General features: G+C 38.6%; 1 protein-coding gene across 5 annotated transcripts in view; it reads right to left on the bottom strand.

The window, feature by feature from the left end:
* The window catches only part of LOC149007410 (transcriptional corepressor LEUNIG-like), a 43,351-nt gene extending 23,252 nt beyond the window's left edge, over positions 1–20,099 (bottom strand). For 4 of the 5 annotated variants that reach the window (XM_089165630.1, XM_089165629.1, XM_089165631.1 and 1 more), the window contains exons 1-8: positions 19,732–20,099; positions 19,212–19,309; positions 18,968–19,077; positions 15,038–15,430; positions 14,848–14,936; positions 14,630–14,711; positions 14,480–14,555; positions 2,114–2,169 (exon numbers count right to left, since the gene is read on the bottom strand). In XM_089165630.1, coding sequence (XP_089021756.1) covers positions 2,114–2,169; positions 14,480–14,555; positions 14,630–14,711; positions 14,848–14,936; positions 15,038–15,430; positions 18,968–19,077; positions 19,212–19,309; positions 19,732–19,763 — 936 coding nt within the window. In that variant the 5' untranslated portion in view covers positions 19,764–20,099. Of the gene's footprint in view, positions 1–2,113; positions 2,170–14,479; positions 14,556–14,629; positions 14,712–14,847; positions 14,937–15,037; positions 15,463–18,967; positions 19,078–19,211; positions 19,310–19,731 lie in introns of those variants that run through there. The other variant, XM_089165634.1, reaches the window with a different exon arrangement.
* Positions 20,100–20,432: the final 333 nt, after the last annotated feature.

Genomic DNA, 20,432 nt, shown 5'->3' with positions numbered 1-20,432 from the left:
GCCGACAGGATGCAAATCGTGGTTCCAGCAAGGATTTCCATCTCTACAACTATGAGAAGCCCTTCTCTTCTATCTCCATCCTTATGTTTTCCTCTCCTCTTCATTTGTGTTTATGTTGTCTAGTTGTGAAGGAATCTAAGGTTTGAGACACAGAGGATTGTGGCGATTTTTGCCAACATTTCGCAGGTTTGGCGATTTTCCGATGATATTGGGTAATCTCGTTTTTTAAGGATCTTTTGGTCCACAACTTGCCGAAAACGGCTGAAAAATGGCAAATTTTGGTCAAATTTTGGCGATATGTTTTACCATGTTTGGGACCCAATATGGGTCTTATTTTACTCCCCACGATCCCAAGGTCAGGGATCCAACTTTATTTATTTATGTTGATGAGCCAATTGTGAGTTATTAAGAGTTTTAGTATTAAGCAGTAATTAGTTAATCGAGTTTGACTTGGTCCAAGTTGCTTAGTTGAGTGTCTATTTGTTTAAAATAGCAAGTGTTTTAATTAAGTATTTTAATTAAGTAACAGTCCATGTAAGGTAGCAGTACCCTAAACTATAAAGGAGACCCACCCTGAGCCCAATTCCTTATTAATTAGAGTTGTTAAGTCTTAGGATAAGATTCCTAATTTCAAGGAAGCCTTATCTTAAGGAGTTTGAGTTGTTTTAGAGTCCAAATATGGTAAATGTCAGTTTGCTAGTCAAATTCTTTCCTTTAAAAGAGCCCTATTTTGAGCTGTTTCAAATTAGAAAAGAGTTTAAGTCTATTTAGGGTTTATAAAATAGATTAAGTCTTTCATGTATTTGGCAGTCTTGATTATTGAATGAAACCAGAGTTTGAGAAATTGACTTGAGAAGTCGTGGGATCCTGAGGGACACCATGTGGCTGGGTTTGTGTGATTTGTACTTCAACCTTCAAGAATTTGAGTCTATTTAGAGTCTATTTAGAATCTATAAAATAGATTAAGTCTTTCATGTATTTGGCAGTCTTGATTATTGAATGAAACCAGAGTTTGAGAAATTGACTTGAGAAGTCATGGGATCCTGAGGGACACCATGTGGCTGGGTTTGTGTGATCTATACTTCAACCTTCAAGCTCATTCACTGATTCAAACATTCAAGACAGAATTCCACAAGTCTTTGATCATAAGAAAGTAAGAAACCCTAATCATCTCCAGCTCAGTCCAGAGCCTTCTCAGCCCTTCCCCCTTAGTTTCAGACCTTCAGAGCAGCCCTAATCCCATCACAAATCACCTCTTCCCCTTCCACCACTGTCCCAGAAGGTTCCAGCCCCTCCCCTAGCACCTGAAGCCCTCCCCACCACTTCCTCTCTCCCACGGTCTGCATATACTATCATTAATAGAATTACCCCATTCCTTAGTCAGTTCAAGACCATTCTACCACTAATAGAGTTGCCCTTACTAATAGAACTAAGATCTAATCTCAATTTCACCAAAACAGCCAAAGTTTCTGGGGTAAGAAATTTTCTGCATTTCCTCTTCTTCAAGTAAAGTCGCAGAAATTTTTTTTTTTAATTTTCAGAAAACCCTAAAACCTTGATACCCCAGCCCCCTCACCTCTGGACAGCATCTGAATTACTAATTTAGTATTAAAAGTAGTTCACAATTACAAAACCAGCAACCCTAGGCCCATCCTAAACCCCTAGTTTACCCTAAAAACCCTAATTTAATGCTGGTTCCTTAATTAGAAGATCCTGAAATCTAACCCTAAACCCTGGGTTACCTCAATACAAACACATTTTGCTAGGATGGGGCTTTGTTGTTGTGATTGTAAGTCAATTTCTAAGCAGTATGAAATCAGAGACAATGACTGGCTAATTGCATACTAATTTGCAATCGAAACCTCACAGTATTAATAACTCTCAGCTCAAACATGTGAAAATTAAAGGGGTGTTCCTTTGAATTGCAAAAATAAAACCAATCAAGTGTCCCCTAACCAACAATTAAGAATTCCTTTCACATATGTAGACATTCAACAGAGCAAACAGCCAAACCACAGAAGATTTAACATATTTGTAATGTAACTGAAGATTTCAAGGTTTGAACATGGGAAAACTATAGCAAAAAGCCAAGAACATAACATAAAAGACTCACCGTGTCTGTGAGCGGCCATCCTTTCAAAGTCAAATTGTTACCACCTTGACTTGATCCTGAAATTACAAACAAACCATTAGCGACAAATCCTCCAACACGGTCCTTAGGCAGCTAAAGCAACCTATAAACTAGAAATAAGCAATAAGCCTTCCAAGGTCTCGATGCAAGCCAAGTTCCCTTTTGGTTGGGGTCTGGTAGGAGACCAGTTGTGAGTATGAATTAGTAATTGGGTTTCATTACTTCATAGCTATCCAAGACTCATAGTTAGAAAAGTTTAATTATCACAAATTATTAGCAGTTGATTGACCTAAATGATTCTCTTATTTATACCCCCCCCCCCTAACCAAAAAGAAAGCAGTTTACAAGCATGTGTTTTTTAAAAATTCATTCTGTCAGGAACCCGCTAATCGAAAATGGAAATGAACTCACATAATATAAATTACAGCATGAAATATAGAAGAACAAACCAAGCAAGATAACCTGGTTATGATGATGCCAGTCACCCCCTACAGCATCATAGCTGCCCCTCAGCCATAGGCTGCCCAAAACACTCATTAACATTCCATATCCCCTCCTCATACCTTTCCCTCTTATTATACCCACCAAGCAGCAGTTGATTATGGTAAAAGTTTGTTGAAATATTTCCCTAGAATTTAGGATTAGCCCAGAATCCTTCTTGTTGAACCATCAGTTGGATACCCAAGCCTAAGGTTTAAAGGTTGCGAATAAACCTAAATGAGATGGATAAAATTGTCAAATATGGGTTGGATTGTTATGGGTTGTACATATGGAAAAGCAGATAAATTTTGGGATCTAAATGGGTAAGGTTTTGGGGGAAGATTTGTTTTAACAAAACTAATGGTTGGTATGGAGGGTTAAGGTCTTAACACATCCGTATGGGATAATCTTGAGATACCCAAAATCATCCTAGGGTAAAAAGAAAAAGTAAGGAATAGATTTTGGGAGATTTAGGGACTATGGGCTTGATCTCTGATGGAAGGATGGGTTCTTGGTAAGTTCTAGGGCAGTCTTTGGATTTTTCCTGTTTCTTTCCTTCTTTTATTTTTTTTCCTTTCTTTTCTTTTCTTTCTTCTTCTGGTTTCTGGATCTGCCACAAGACAAGTGGAGAAAGAAAAGGGGGCCAAGAGAGAAAAGGATGGGGGTGGGGGTGTGTGTGTGCCTACAGCTATCTCGGGTGGGACCGTGGGGGGAAGTTTCTAGGGAGGACAACAGGGGGGTGGGAGGGCAGCAGGGGGGTGGAGGAGGAAGCAGAAGGGGATGGCGGCCGCTGTACTTACTTGTGAAGGTGCTGGACTTGTTGAACCGATGTGGGAGATCAGAAGAAGAAGCTGGAATTTGAAGAGGATCTCTCAAAAATCTCAACCGTGGCCCTACCAAGGACAGGATCCTTTCCCTCAATTCTCAGATTCCTTATTTAATTCAACGTCCCTAACAATGAGGAAGGGTGGGCTATTTATAGCCTTAAAAGTGGAGGGAGAGACTTGGACTCTAACTTGAAAACATAACTTGACTCAACCGGGGACTCCTTTATAGATTAGGATCTCTTTCCAACTCAATTAAATAATAACCACAAATTAAACAAACCTTATCCAAAAAGAATCTTGTCTTTAAATAGATACTATTTGGGACTCCACTCTAACTGGAACTAAAATTACTAACTCAATTAATTAAACAAGTAAAATTGTATTTGTAATCACAAAAACAAAATAAATATTACAAGACGACAATAGCCATAAAATGAGGTTGGAAAATGACCAAAATACACTTGGTAGCGTTCGGTCAGCCTAGTAGTTGGGCCAGGAGGGCTTGAGCTTGGGGCCCAATCTAGGTTTTCAGCTGGGGGGAAAATTCCCAGCTACATCACGCTCTCTCTCCTCCGAATGGCATCCTCTCAGGGCCTTAACATTACCCCCACCACCCCTCGAATTTTACTTTGTCCTCAAGGTCAGGGAAAGTCAGAAGCTTTAGTCTTCACATGCTTGTCGCACAACCATGCTAATTCAGCATCCTCAGAAACAAACCTTTCCACATGAACCCGCAACAAGGGAAGATGCTGAAACAGATGTTTTCCACCAAGAAAACCCGATAAATTTGTCCAGCTGCACTGCAAGGAGGTTCAAGACTACCCCTGCTCCACAATGGACAATTTGATTACCAAACCAGTAGTTGACACTGAGGAATTTATGCTTGAAGTTCAAATTCCCAAACAGGAACATAAAGACCATAGAACAAGGTCATGTAAAGAAAGCACAGTGAGATTGCAACTATCCCGTGGATACAGTACTTCCTCACAAAAGCAATTTTAGTGCCCACCACAACATCAGTGATACCAGATTTCTCAAATCAGAGCTACGAAATATCCAATTGAGATACTCTATAGTACCCCTAAGTCCTAACCGTTCAAATTCAGCTGAAATGTTGAAATTTCTGTCCTGCCCAAAGCCAAGATGAGACACATGGAGCAAAATTTTATTCCCAACTTTTGGTCCATCTCAGTCAGAATTTTGACTGAGATGGACTATCTAGCATGGAACGTTTTGGTCTGGGCCTCTAATAGTACGAGATTTAACACCCTTGACTTTGGATTTTTCACATTAGTAGGGCTACTTAAGGCCCACTTCGTTGATTCAATACACCGGCTCACCCGGCCTAGGATTTGAGTCACCATTAACCAAGCTCCAGTTTATATCTATCTATATATCTATCCATATCCACTTTGATATATCTCTCCCCACAAGTCCCCATCTGTGTGGAACCTTTTCCCCGCCCCGCCACATAGTCCCCATATATATATATATATATATATATATATATATATATATTATATAGCTGCCCCTCAGCCATAGGCTGCTCAAAACACTCATAAACATTTCCTCTCCGCACACCTTCCCCACTTTTTATAACCCACCAATACAGCAGTTGATTATGTAACCCTCTCTCTCTCCTCTACATGGTGTCCTCCCAGAACCCTAATAGATTCCTTCTCGGTTTTACCCTCACCCTTATATTAACTTCCTAAAATATTTCTCACACCTTCCTATCGGAACTTATTTCTGAATATTATTCTCTCAAATGTGAGCCATCTTCTCTTTCCCCATTCTTTCTTAACTGGTTTGTAATTCCAGACCCTACTCCCCATCCCCTCTTCTCTCTATAAAAACAATCTTCAAGGTGCCAAACCTGGAATAATGGCGTCCATCTCCAAGATACTAGAACACTAACAGACAACAATAAGACAGCAGCTTACTGTGCTCATAAATTAATTGATAACTCAATAAAACGTTCTCCTTTATTCATAAACAGTGGGGTCTTTAAAGAGGGGCTGTATCAACCTCACAGAACAAGCCCTATAAGGACTTGAGAAATCAAACCAGAAAAGTGAATTCATGGGTGGGAATCAAAGATGCCTAATAAAACCTAAAGAAGTCCCTAAAAGTTAGCTAATTACTAGTATTACTTTAGAATTAACTTCCAAGTAATGCCAACTGGACCCCAACTTTCTAAAGCGTGGTGGCTGAAAAAGGCCCTAATTACATACTATTAAATGCAAAAACACATAACCTAAGATTGGACCAAAGAATTAAAACCACCAAACCTGAATTGAACCATTGGTTCAAATGACTTAACTTGAACAGTTGAGAAAGACTGAGCATGGAAATTCTCATACTCAACTCATGTCCCCAAATTACAGATTCATTAAGTTGGCTGATTACAAGGGAAACGCGTCCAATCAAAACCCAACCCATACACGTAACAACGCTAAGTTGTTCCTTAAGAAAAAAGTCTTCATCGCTGCTGGATCTGCATCAAAGTGTGAATAGGACTTTAATTTATAACGCTGATCAGCCCCTATTGTAAGCCTGATTAGCCTCTATTAAGACCCTGTATTTTGCTTTTCCTTGGTGGTTCAAAGCCCAAGAGAACTTGGGTGCTAGGTGTTTAAATCCTAGTTCCCTTGACTGTGGAACCAGTCCACTACTGAAACCCAACTCGTAAGTTACTGTCTTGGGAGATCCAACAATCTGCCTCCCCCCACCCCACCCCAAAAAAAAAACCAACTTCTTTCTACCTTGCCATTTACAAAGTTCAAGAGGCCATAGAAACAGTTAGTATTTCGGTGCTTTTCCGTCCATCAGAATCCTTCATAACAGTTTTATGCCCTGCAGCAACCCTTCACTACAAATAACAGGCCCAACCTGTCAGTAAACCCTAGCTCTGGATCTTACCAGTTTCTCCTCAGAAGACCTAACTTTCAGACCATACATTCTCAAAATCAGTGATTGAATATTTTTGGATAGAATAACCCACCCCCCCCCCCCCCAACTAGAGTTCGATGTGAACCCTCCCTAATTTTAAGATTTCAAGTGGTTCTGATTTGAGGTCTTGGAAGAACTGGCTCCTAATTGATCTACTCAATCTAGGACTACATTAGTGAGGATTCTTCCCCCACACAGCACCATTAGGCGTAGGTTGGGTGTATAGATACTCCCTACACCTACACCAAAATCATGAGCATGCTTAAAATACTTTAACTTTTCACCTTTAATTAAGTTATTGAATGTAATGAATTTCTGAGTCAAAAGTAACCTGTTCACGTGTAAAAATAACCCTAGTTTTCTTGAATCCTAAATTCTATTTTTGAGTCTGAGTATAGGCTTAAGACTTATCCCAGCTATAGTGCTTATAAATATAGATGAAATTGCTCAGTTAAGCCCATGATTTGATTAATAGAAGTTTTGTTTAAGCATTACTTAGCTTTGGGAATAAATTCTCATCCCCAGCCCAAAGTTGAATTTTCAAGCTTCCACAATTAAGCATTTAAGCCATAATTGATCTCCCAAAAAAGGCCAGCCAGTAATGTGAACCAGACCCGGGGTCATCCCAAGGGCCGAAAAAGGCCCTAGGGTTGCTGCCCAGCACCCTACAGCCCTGAAGGAAAATTGCACTAAGTGAGGGGCATTTTGGTAATTTGGACTGCTCTAAATAAGTCCAATCAGAGTTAGTTGGATTCGACATGTTAGTAGAAGCCCAACTCTACTTTAATTTTGGTATTTGATTTAGTTCTAGTCAAGCTACGAAAGAGTCCTAATTAGAGAATGATTGCTTTAGGCTGCGTTTGTTTGCAAAGGTGGGGTGGGGAAACAAAAACATGTGGGTCCCATGTGTAGTGGGGTGAGGGAGAAGGAAAGGAAAGGAAAGGGTTTTGTGGAAAAGTGATAGTGGTGGGTCCCACTTTTCCCAACTTTCCCACAAAGTCCCACCAAATATGTGGGTTTTAAAATGGCTTGGGGTGGGAAAGTTGGGCTGCCACGTCACCAAACAAGTTTCCTTGATTCAAGGAAACTTGTCTCCCACTTTCCCACCCCAAGCAACCAAACAATCTACCATTTTGGGATTTAAGGGAAAAGTAAGAAATCTACACTTTTTCAAGAATTTTCCCACCCCTTTTTTCCCACCGCACCTTTATTCCAGCAAACAAACGCAGCCTTAATTGTAGTCCAGATTCTACTACAAGACTTGTCCTACTCTTGTATTGTAGTTTGAACCATCCTAGGTTAAGATATGTGAGAGTCCTTAGTAGAATAAGCATCATAAATAAAGTACAAGTCCTATTTTGATTTGCTTTCTAATTGAATCCTGCTCTGAATCCTTCAACGTAAGGCTATAAATATCGCCCCACACTAGCCCCACACTTACACAAGGCAGCTTATGGATTATTTCATAACAGTGTTGAAGGTGAATTGATTGGAGTTGTGGGTTTCCAAGGAGGGAAGCTTGCGGCTGCTATCTGTTCTCTCTTTTCTACCAGCAACAAGTAAGACACCCCACCACTGCCCCAACCCTTCCTCTTATCATTTCCCATCGCAGCCTTCTTGTTCTCCCCCTCCCCTAGCCTGTGGCAGCTCTTCTCTGTTCCCCTAACCATAATTCTTCTAGCCCTCCTCCCCTGACTGCTATCATGCATCTCAGCTTAGACCAATACCCACCCTTCTTCCCCAACCCTACCCCTATCACAACTTCCCCTTTCCCCTCTTTTTTTTCCTCTTGTGCGACCTTAGTTCTTCTCGAAATCCTAAACCCTAGTCTCTCCTACCCTCTCCCACATCCCAATCCTTTCGGCACAATTGTGCCCTCCCTTTTCCTAACTTCTGACCCACTCATCCCTAGCTTCTTTTCAAAATCCTAAAATTTCTGCACTTCGTCTTCTTCACCAAAACCCTAGTAACCCTAAACTCCCACCACCTAGATCTCCTCTACCTTTGACCCTAACCCCAGCCACCCCCTAGAAACCCTAGAACTAGCAAACCCTAATTTCTAAATTTCCAAAACCCTGAAACTTGCATACAACAACAAAAACAAGCCTTGTCCCAACTACATGGAGTCGGCTATATGGATTTTTGCCTTCAATCAGCTCTGTGTGAGGCCATAATAGATGTAAGCATGGTTTTCAAAGCGACCTCCAAGGCCACAAGGCGTTTTTTCAACCTCCTTAATTTGAACCGTTTAGTTGACGTGTGTTTTTTGACCGCCTTTTCACCTAGACGCCTTGCCTTGTACAGTATTTTTCTTCTTGATTTTATTTTTTAAATCATAATTTATTCTACAAAATCGTATATAAACTTAATAGTTAGTCATTTCAAAATCAAGAATCAATGAATCATTAAATGGACGATGACCTAAAAAACAGAATAATGTGATCCATTCATGTTGGTATTAAAAAAAAAAAATTGGAAAAAACGGACATATCAATTCCTATTCAGATTCGAAAATTATTCATTTATTTTAAAAAAAAATCAGGTTAAAAAAAATTTGGTCAAATAATTTCACTAAACCAAATATTGTTATTTTTTTCAGATTTGGGAATGAATAGATGGTGGATTGCTCGGAATAATAAATAATGTGATCCATTAATTTACTGTGGCAAAAAAAAGGGACAAATTAAATTCCAATTTGTCTTTGACAATCATTCATGTACTTAAAAACATGTTGGCTAAAAAAAATGCAGATGTTTAAGGTGAACTATAAGACAACAATTGCACGTATTGCAGATCACATCATGTACATTTTTCCCCATGCCAAAAATAAAAATTCCCCTTGATGTTTAAAATGAATTTAAATTTTATAATATAAAGGATTTTCAATCATTCATCTGTAAAAGTGCATCATAGAATATTGGCATTCACTATACAATAAATGATTCTATAATTCAAATAAAAATGGACATTTTTTCTCCACCCGCTGAATTACCCCCTAAAATTAATGCCACCCCTAAGTTATCCAATTTATCAATTAAACCCACCTTATGGATTTCTATATAAACTAAGGGGTGGATTGAAAATTCCCTATATAAAAAAGGAAGGCATTATAATAAGTATTTGCTCCATCTTATGGATCACTATATTGTTCAACATGCACATTTTTTCCCATGACAAAAATAAAAACTCCCCTTAATGAATAAGATGTGTTTAAAATTTATAAAATAAAGGATTTTTAATCATTCATATGTAAAAGTGCATCATAACACATTGGCATTCACTATAAAACGTAATTCTGCAATTCATATAGAAAGGGACATTTTTATCACCACCCTCTGAATTACCCCCTAATATTAATGCCTCCCTTGAGTTATCCAATTTATCAATCAAACCCCACCCTAGGGTTTTCTATATTAACTTAGGGGATGGACTGAAAATTCCCTCTATGAAAAAGAAAGCATTAAAATAAGACTTTGCTCCATCTTATGGATCATTATCATTGTTCAACATGCACATTTTTTCCCATGCCAAAAATAATAACTCCCCCCTTAATGTATAAGATGACTTTAAAATATATATAATATAAATGATCTTCAATCATTTATCTATAAAAGCACATCATAGCACATTGGCATTCACTATAAAATACATAATCCTACAATTTATATAAAAAGGGACATTTTTATCACCACCCTCTGAATTACCCCCTAAAATTAATGCCACCCCTTTGAGTTATCCAATTTATCAAACCCCACCTTATCGATTTCTATATCAACTCAGGGGGGCTGAAAATTCTCTACATAAAAAAAAAGGCATTATAATAAGACTTTGCTCCATCTTAAAAGGAGACTAATAATTATAAAAAATAAAAAATAATAAAAAAACATATAGCCAACATTATAAAAGTGCATCAAAGCATATTGGCATTCACTATACATAATTCTATATTTCATATAATAAGGGGCATTTTCAGCACTAACCCCCCCCCCCCCCGAGTTACCTTCTAAGATTATTGCCACCATATGAGCTATCCAATTTATCAACCAAACCCAACTTATGGATTTCTATAGAACTCAAGGGGTGGACTAGAAATTCCCTAAATCTAAAAATAAAACAAGAGCCTATTGAAGCATAAGGATGCTTTGACGCAACTATTCCTCTATGATGAGTGGGATGCTTCATGCTTCTAAGTTATCACAGACAAAAGCAGGGAAGCAAGTTGTTGAAATCACCATTGCTGGACCGTTTTGGAATGGCCTGCAGGATTGCTTAAGAGCATCATTATCTCTACTTCAAGTGTTGAGGAAAGTAGATGGTGATGAGAGGCCTACAATGCCTGAGGTATATTTAGCAATGGAAGAGGGAAAGAAGATCATCAATATCATTGAGAGGCGTTGGACAGATCAAATGGAGTGACCCATATACTTAGCCTCATTTTTCCTTAAATCCAGGTAAGTTGTTTAAGGTTTGTCCAATGGATTTAGGATCTACTTCAAGTACAGGTCTCAGTCTCTATCTCTGTTTGAAGGATAGAGCAAATGATGCCTTCAAAGGTGTTCTCGTCAAGTAGGTGCATGATGCAGCCTTGCAAGTTAAGATCATTGAGCAGACGACTGCCTATACTTTAACTAGGTTGAATTTTGGGAAAGAGATGGCAATCAAACAAAGGGGAAAATTTATAACGTTTTAATTTATAGGTTCAGTTGTTGATTTTTTTATAACGTTTGTTTTTTTTCCTTCCTTAAATATATTATAATGGATTGGTGGCGAATACATGGAACCTCTACTCCTAAACTCACAAGCATTGTAGTGCATTTACTTGGGCTTTGTTACTCATCTCTGGTTGTGAGCGCAATTGGAGTACATTTGATTTTGGGCGTACTTCAAAACTAATATTTTTTTATTTTTTTGCTTTGTATAATTTTATGAAAAAATAGACTGAAAATACTTGTATTATAATTTGTTTTTTATTTTTCAGATTCACACCAAGAAGAGGAACCACTTAGAGCATCAGTGTTTAAATGATCTTGTTTACATTCAATTTAACCGACGTCTCCAAAGAAGGTTCCAAAAAAGGAGGGAACAAGGTAGAAATTATAATCCACTGGTGCTTTAGGAGTTAGATTGGACTAGTGAGTGGATGACTGGTCAATTTGATGATGAATTAGTTCATCCTGAGGATGACCTCACTTGGAGAACAATATCAATGGCAACTGGAGCAAGTTCTTCATTCCAAGGGCATAACAGACTAAGGAGACAAGAAGAGTCAACTAGTGGAGTGGCTGCAGTTGCACAACCTGCACCTAACCTTACTTCCTATCAATGGCGTAATACTAATAGGAGTATGGTTACGGGTGAGGAGTCTTCAGATGATGAAGAAGAAGATCAACAAGTGATGCCAGATGTGCATGATGATCTTCATGTTAAGGATGACAATGGCATGTGACCAAAGAATCCTGTAAGACAACAAGAGGCAGAAGAAGATGACAATTAGGCTTTGTGGGATTGGAATTGAAGTTTCATATTGAAGTTGTGATTTGTGAACTGAACAATGAGCATTTGGTTATGGAACTTGGAAGTTAGCATGGACTTGCTTTTTTTTACTTTCCTTTCTTTAAGTAATTGGTTGTTTTAAGACTTTTAAGTCTAAGGATTACTAGTTACTAACTTTGATATTTTAGTTAAGTTTAGTTTACTTTGGTTACTTATTACTTTTGGATTAATACACTTCATCTATGTCAAATATTAAGTTTAGTGTTGAGGATTGACTGACAAGGTCAAATGAGGAGTGAGGTCATTTGCTAAATGCTCGTAGGGTCTAGCACAAGGCACCATTTGGCATCACACTATCATAGACGTAAGTAAAAATATAAATTACTACTTTCATTTTCACACTTATAATTTGATATAGTACACAGTCATTGCTATGATGTTTCATGAGATGAACTTATGTTTGTGTTCTTTTTTGGATAATTTTTCATAATTATGATTCTTGAATACTTTTTTTTTTTTTGGATGAATGTAATTATTGAATATTTGTTTATAGATTATTATAGAAAGTATTTGTATTGAAAAATTTTGACCCAACTGCTTTGGTCGCCTTGCCGCCTTGACAACCATGGATGCAAGGCCTAAGCTATGCATATCCTTAGTCATTGCTTCCCTTAAGGTTATTTTAAGTATAGCTTCCGTTGAACGTGATCGTGTCAGCTCAAACGACTTTCTCGTAGCTTATCATTTAACGGAGCCAAGCTCTAACATGATCAGTTCTTACCTTATCCTTTCTAGTTTTGCCACACATCAATCTTAGCATCCTCATTTCTACTACATTGAGTTTATCTATAAGATGCTTCTTAACAGCCTAGCACTCTACAACCATACATCATAGCTGGCCATACGATGATCCTATAGAATATTCCATTGAGCTTTAAAGGAATATGTCAATCACAAGACCCTGGACGCACCTCCCCATTTCATTGATTCTATTTAATTTCTTAATGGTCTATAGAATATTTCCAAGATCCTGATTCTGAATTTTAAAACAATACAAATCAGATTTATATTTCAATGAGTTTAGCTTCTAAACCATAAGCGAACCTTGTTTACCCTATTCCCAAACCCTAGATCATTCAAAACAGCCCCTAAACCATAATCACAGGGTTTAAGACCCTAATTTACTGCCGAATTCACTTAACTGATCCTTAAGACTGGCCTCAATTTGGGGGTTACATCACCCAGATGAACAAGGCTCCCATTAGAGGGTTCTAGGACGATCAAACGTTCATAGCCTTACCCTATTAGCAGAACAAGTACGATCACCAAGTGTTCAGCAAGTGAGCACTCGACCAACACCCCAGGCACAATCTCCATAGGAGACTATTCTTCCCCTCCTTGAGGCAGGAAACTCAATCCAAGCTCCATTCCCGAAGCCAAATTAGAAAGTGTAGGTTCCTCAATCTTCACTGTCTAGAAACCTGGAAAGCCTATGTGCTAAAACTTCAAATACAGCACTATCCCAGCATCTGCGATACCTCCAGGTCAACGATGAAGACAATGCGATTATAGGGCAGCGAAGGCATCATATGAATCAGGTGAGTACCCTCAAGCTAAAGCACTTGATTTGGAAACAGCATGGTGGATTGCTATAGATATATAATGAGTTAATCAGCAGGCTGAGTACAGACAGATTATGCAGGGCAAGCCTGTGATATTGCCAAGTTGCTTATATGGGCAGAGTTACAAAAAGAGTTTGAAGAAGCCAAGAGGCAGATAAGCCTTCATACCAAGTAGAGGCCTGCATTGATTGAAACCTAGTTACTTACAACCTGATTCAACAACAGAGGAAAGGAAGGGCTTCAGCTTCAGTATTGGTGCCAGCCCACTAAGCCCAGCCAGGGCCAAAGAACTTGTTTCATTTAAGGCAAAAATGTCACAAAACTGTCTCAGAGAAGCCCACCACCAGGACAAGCCTTTTTTTGTTCAGTAACCATTGATACTGTCCTACATTCAAGTGACACAACCCTACCATCAAACCCTAGGATTTATCAACCCTAATCCAACTTTTGACTTAAATACCCTAATTTGACCTACCCAATCTAGGACTATAACAATTTTAACGTGGGAAAATACTAACCAAAATCTTGTGATTTTCCTTCTCAATCTAAGCCATACTTGTCACAGTGTCTAGGTAAACCAATGCAGCTGAGGGGGCAAAAGACCAAGGCAACAAGGAGTTGCCTTTGTCAGCAACACCAGAAATCAAAGCAAGAGAAAAGCACCTGGAGACCTAGGCTAAATCTTGCCAACTATGATCCCATCCATTATATCTTGGTACAGATTGGACCATATTGACCACCAGAGGTGGATCTTCTTCTTCCTGTAACGAAGCCAACCGACCACCTTTAGATCCATCACTCGATCTGCATCACAATTCCTCATAGAGCTAAAGTGACACTAAACTAAAAACAACCAATGTCTGATTCATTTTCAAAGCAATCCATCACACCCCGCCCTCCCTCCCCCCCCCCCAGGGCGAAAAAGAAACAAAAAAATAAAAAATAAAATAACAGAAGAAGTTGAGATGGAATACCAGGAACTCCAATTAATGAACCATCAGGACCTGCAGCTCTGGGATTCAATACTGGATTAATTTCTCTCTTTATCTCCTGTTTCACCATTCTGAGTTACACCAGTACATGAAAAGAGAAATGACTAATAGATCGCTTGTAAGAAACCAAACCTGTGAAGGCAGCTGCTGGTTACGAGCTTGAACTTGTTGCAGGGTCCCTGATATTCCACCAGCTGTACCATGTAACACTTGCCTGTAAAAGGAGAAGCTTAACTGCCAAGGAAAATTACATAACTAAAACAGTAGAAGGTCCTGAGAGAAAATTTATTGATCTATTCTGACTGCAACAGTTTAGTACAAGGTTCCAAAAGTTTTTAAAAAATGATTACCCAGATGGCTGGCTGGCAGCTGCGGCAGACTTCAATATCGAGGACTGATTTGGATCCAGAACCTGGCTCATATTATCACCATACCTTTGCTGTAACAGAAGTTCCCAATGAAATCAAATATTGGATTAAGGGAGACATGATTAGAAGAAAATTTTCCTAATAGCAATTATAGGACTATAGTAGTATGGACCTTCATAGTAGCATCATCCAAAGGATCCCTCTGAATGGGCAGCTTCAATCTTTCTTCGTACATTTTTGTGGCCAATGCATTTGCAGTTCCAGGGTTCTGACGCATAAGTGTGTCATTACCAACAAGCCCATTGGGAGTGCCATTTAGAAGGTGGGGACTCTCTCTCCGCTGCTGCTGCTGCTGCTGCTGTTGTTGCTGCTGCTGCTGCTGCTGTTGCTGCTGCTGCTGCTGTTGTTGCTGCTGCTGCTGCTGCTGCTGCTGTTGCTGCTGTTGCTGCTGCTGTGCATGTCTCTGCAGTAGAATCTGCTGCATCTGTAATTGTTGCTGTTGTTGTTGCTGATGTTGATGGGGTTGCTGCTGCTGTTGCTGTTCCCGTGCTTTAATTAATTGAGTCTGCAGTGCAAAATCCTAAACCTAAATAGCGGCTGAAAACATGGGAGCATTCCTAATCCTTAGCCCCATCAATTAAATTGCATAAAAGATGAAAGTTACAAAATGGTGGTGAAGCCATTAGATCTGACCATCACCATCAAAAGAGAGAGGTCCATCTTATTCTGAAAGCCAATGAAAATAGCTGAATCACACCATAGATCCAGTTGTATAACACAAGAATCGAACACCCTCACCATATATCAATTCACTCAGGAGGGAAAAAAGACAGAAACATCCTGTGTAACTAAAGCAAAGTAATATTCAACAGTTTAGAATTGATAGTGTTCAGAATGCCATATAACTATCAGTACTAATCACACATGGTGGTTAGGTCATGTCAAGTAGACGTAGGGGCGCGGTGAAGGTTACATCAAGTTTTAATGATGAAGGCAGAGGGTTAGAACCTTGGGGTTTTCGAAAATAGAAAAATCAAGAAATCAAGAGTTTATAACAGTCAGATGAGGGAGTAGCTTGGATCAAGTTTCCTATTAAGGCAGAACTTCCTTGGGATGAGCACAAAATGCCATGCCCTTGACTTCACCCTGAAGACCTGAACCACTGCCTTACCCAAGGTGGTTCAGAATCTTTGACACAACTCCACTAGCAATCAGTATGGCAGAAGTTCCTTGCCAGAAGGAGGTGATTAAGATGCAATTAGGGAAGCAAAAACAATGTTGAATGTGGCCGGAAAAGAGGGGAAAAAAAAAAGATGCTCAGTTTCTCCAACAAGCCTCCAACTATTAACGAGCTATAACTGAGCACTAAGACTAGATTAAAACTCCAATTTCACAAAAGCCTGAAATTAGGATTTAGGATGGTGGGAATTGGATATGACTCTGACCAAAGTCAAGGATGATGTATGGGATGATGCTTAGAGTTTGGAACATATCTGATGGTTAGATTGGTTTAGATCTAGAATTTTGGGTTCCTTAGGGAACCCAAATACTCGAGAACGGGGGGGTATTGGATGATCCAAAAACTGAAGAAAGAAAGGAGAAAGAAGGGATCGGGGCAAGGCTGGTATTACACTAAATATTGAAAGAAACCAAATCATAAGATGAAATTGACTAATCTAATGAAATATATCCTACATTTCGACTTCCAACCCATATTTTTGGCCCGATTACAAAGAAAACCTACACGTCGAAGGCCTGAAATATACAAATCCCAAACCCAAGGCTCCTTTCACGTGACTTATCTACATCATGCGTAATGAGCTACAAAATAAATTACCACAAACTCACTAAATCCAAACAAACAATAGCTACATTGCAGAGCTAAATGCGAATACTTTCCACAAATTTATGGCTGAATGTGGGTTTCCGGATTTATTCTGAGAAGCCCAAAAGGGAAAATTTTAAAGAAACGAAATATTTGCCTCCCTAAAATAAGCCTTCATCAGTCAAAGACCTTACAGGGCCCAGTGGCCTATGGATAGCGTCATGATTCAAAATGGTGCACCACAAAGCTTAAGGAGAAGGATGACACAAAGAGATGACATTCCACGAGCTGAAGTCAAATGAAAAGGCCCTAAATTATTCTCTAAAGAAGTTGGATTAACCACGTTAACTTACATATGGTATGTAATCTAAATCATCCACTGTATATCCTGAATATTTTCTTTAAAATTCTCATGCTCATTGACAACAAAGACCTCAAACAGATGCCTAAATTCCCTAATACATGGCTTGCAACCTATGTCCCCTCCTGAAGAGAGCAAAAGCCCAAATTTTCCTATATATAATAATTAAAAGGACAAACCAAGGAAAGTCCCCCCCCCCCCTAAAAAAAAAAAATTAAAAATAACACGAAATGATCCCCTTCACCTAAGTGACTTTGCAGTGGATGAATGACTCCCCATTCTGCTAAGACTATGTAAATACAGGGTGAAAGCTTCCGTCTTTATGTTAAGTCAGCTAAGAAATCTGATCACTTCTGGGAGCAGGTTTTCAGGTTGACTTAAATAGGAATTCTCATTGGCATAGCTATTTCTGCCACATAACAAGTCATATGAGGCAGGAATTTGATGAAAACACAGCAGTTGCCAACTCACTCGTCAAGTTTCAGCCAAAGTAGAGTCTGTCATGGAGGATAATGAAGCATTCAAAACATAGTTGTCATTGCATCAAGGTAATTCAAAAGTGTTGGAGAAGGTAATAAATCAGCTCGACACCCAAAAGGAGCCCAAGTCAACGAAGGTAGTTGGTCGCATAGGTGAAACCTCAATATGTATGATTGAAAAATTTATGGATTAACAAGAGGGTGTCTGGATTAATGAAGGGATGCATGGAAAGACAAGAGAGGGCTTAGAGGGCTTTCTGCTATATGAGAGAGTATATTTGAATTTTAATCCAAAATTTAACTTTTTAGGCAATCCATATTATTCCCAAAACATACAATGGTCATAATGCCACATCATCCTTCCAAATGGAAGGATAAGCACACCAACTAGGAATGAACCATAGTTGAACCGACCAACAATCAAAGATAAGCCTCTTCTCTCCAACCCTCCCCCCCAAAAAAAAAATCCAAAGGCTTGAACATATTGAGTCGAGACTCACAATCTTGAAAAAGAGAGATTTTGTTAATACAACTGAAAGCAACAAAAAATGAGCTAAACTAACTCACAAGGGGAACAAGCATATTTTTTTCCATAAACAAAAATATGTACATCACATAACAAGATCCTAGAAACCCTGTCATCAGCATTAACAAAAAGGAACGAAAACAATAATCTGGCCAACCAGTCCTAGCCACAGATCATGTGTACCACCATTTAAACCAAGGCTTAAGTTACTACTTGGAAACATGCATTGGATCCCCTGCATCAGAAAAGGACTTATGCAGCTACCCCACCCCCCCAACCAAAACACTCACCCATAGCTAGGGAAAGGAATAACTGAATTGAGCATCTCTTCTTGCAAACATTACAGCTGATTTTCTTTTGCACTAAGTTATAAAGGGAATACAAAACCAGGAGGACAAAATCTCAAAACAGGGAAATACAAACCAGAGGAAATACCATAATAACTGAAAGTATCTCAAAGCATGAGATTACATAATTATCAAATATTCAATGTTTCAATCCACATTTTGATAAGAAGAAATCCTCCAAGATGAAATACAAATAATCTTGAATCCACGAGAAATTTAAAAAGAATCTAACGCATTACACCTTGATTATGTTTGGAAATAAAAAATTGACTAATAGATTTTAAAGAGTGAAATATGTGAACCTTTTTTTATCTTTCACTTTTTTTTTCTTCAATTTTTCTGGACAAGAAGTTCAGTTTATCTTTCAGCAGACCGAAAGCCAAAAACAGCATACTCTTATTCAGGGAAGACAAAGTAATATTCAAACAGAACAGCAAACAATGACAGCTAACTAGAACTTTGCACAGGCTTTGCAATCTAAAAGTTAAAACTAAAAAAATTCTTGCAAAGACAAAAAACCTTCAGATTGATTAAATGCAGGAGAATGAAAACATCCCCACCCACCTCAATGTAAGATGCTGCAACCTCTGAGTGCTTCTCATTTGTCCGGGCGATAAAGATATCCCAGAAAACTGACCACCACTCAAAGAGAAATCCACCAGGAGCATCGATAGCTGCAAGTGCAAAATGATGACAAAATCTCAGTTTGGAGGGGAAAATCCCAGAACACAATAGCTACCCACATTCTATACTGCCACTCAAAAGTCTAACTGGTCATAGTTTCATGAGGACATCATTACAATCTTACCCACAGGGTCTGAAGATACTTTCCCTTCTGCTTGAAATGCCTTTGCCGAAGCTTGTAAATTCCTTTTCACTAGATAATCATAAATGTATACATCCAACCTGTTACATAACAGTAAAAAGGCGAGAGTAGTGATCAGGGGGAAAAACATTAGTTCTTCGACAATGAAGCTAAAAGGAACGGCAGACGACTCAAAGTGAAGAAACTAAACACCCAGCTTATATATTTGCAAAAAGAAACCTGGAACTCGACCCACGAAAAATAAAATAAAACTACTGCAACAAACAACACCAAAAAGCAGCAAAAAAAGAAACCCTAGAACAAAAGAAAAGAGACCCAAACGAGAAAAATTAAACTAAGGATACATATCGGAGATGACCCCTAGAAGTCATTAACAGGATCATAATCCCCAAAAACTCGAGCGCTATAAAGAAAAGCACAACACAACCACACACATATTCCAAGCTGATAAAGCGAAAACAGTAAAAGACAATTCAAAATCACTTACAAAATGAATACTTACATCTTGTCGGCTTCCCAGTTCGTCTGAGACATGATTCTAAATATAGAGCCAGAATAGTAGTGTTGGGTATGTCAAATAACTCCCTTCCCTCAGAAAGATTCTAACAAAATGGTTCAGTTTTCACAGGATAAACGATCTCCGTTCTATCCCTTGCTGAATCCAAAAACCTATACAAAACCCGATTTCTACGTTCATAGCACTTTCTAAACGTAAAACAAAAATTGAAAGAGGAAGGAGAAAGAAATCCAATGCAGGGAGAAGATAGAGATAGAGGGTCGAGTAAAAAGGGGGAAAATAAATAAATAAATAAATAAAGGAAAAATCTACTCAGCTCCGGAGCGAGGGGCTCGCTCGTCTTCCTTCCCCTCTATATTTCTGGAAACACAAAAGAAAACGACATATATTTTTTTAAATTTATATGAATACTTTTAAAAATAAAATAAAACAAAAGATTCTGTGTGTAGTATCGTAGGCTACACGCCCTACGTACAACCATCGATTGCTGCGTATTCAAACATTTCATGCAATCATGCCCAGTCGATTGCCGGGAGCAGAGTTATACACTATACAGGGTCATATATGAACGTTCCCCTTTAAAAATAAAAAAAAAAATGAAAGAAATAGAAGCCAAGTGAAAATCCAATCATGCCTCAACTCTCAAGCGTTGATTTTGTTTTCTGAGCCTTTATTACGATTCTCAA

Source organism: Hakea prostrata, chromosome 8 (genome assembly GCF_041222555.1).
Source record: "Hakea prostrata isolate BN-2017 chromosome 8, UWA_Hpros_2, whole genome shotgun sequence".
NCBI lineage: Eukaryota > Viridiplantae > Streptophyta > Magnoliopsida > Proteales > Proteaceae > Hakea > Hakea prostrata.
This window is presented reverse-complemented; position numbering and strand designations above follow the sequence as displayed.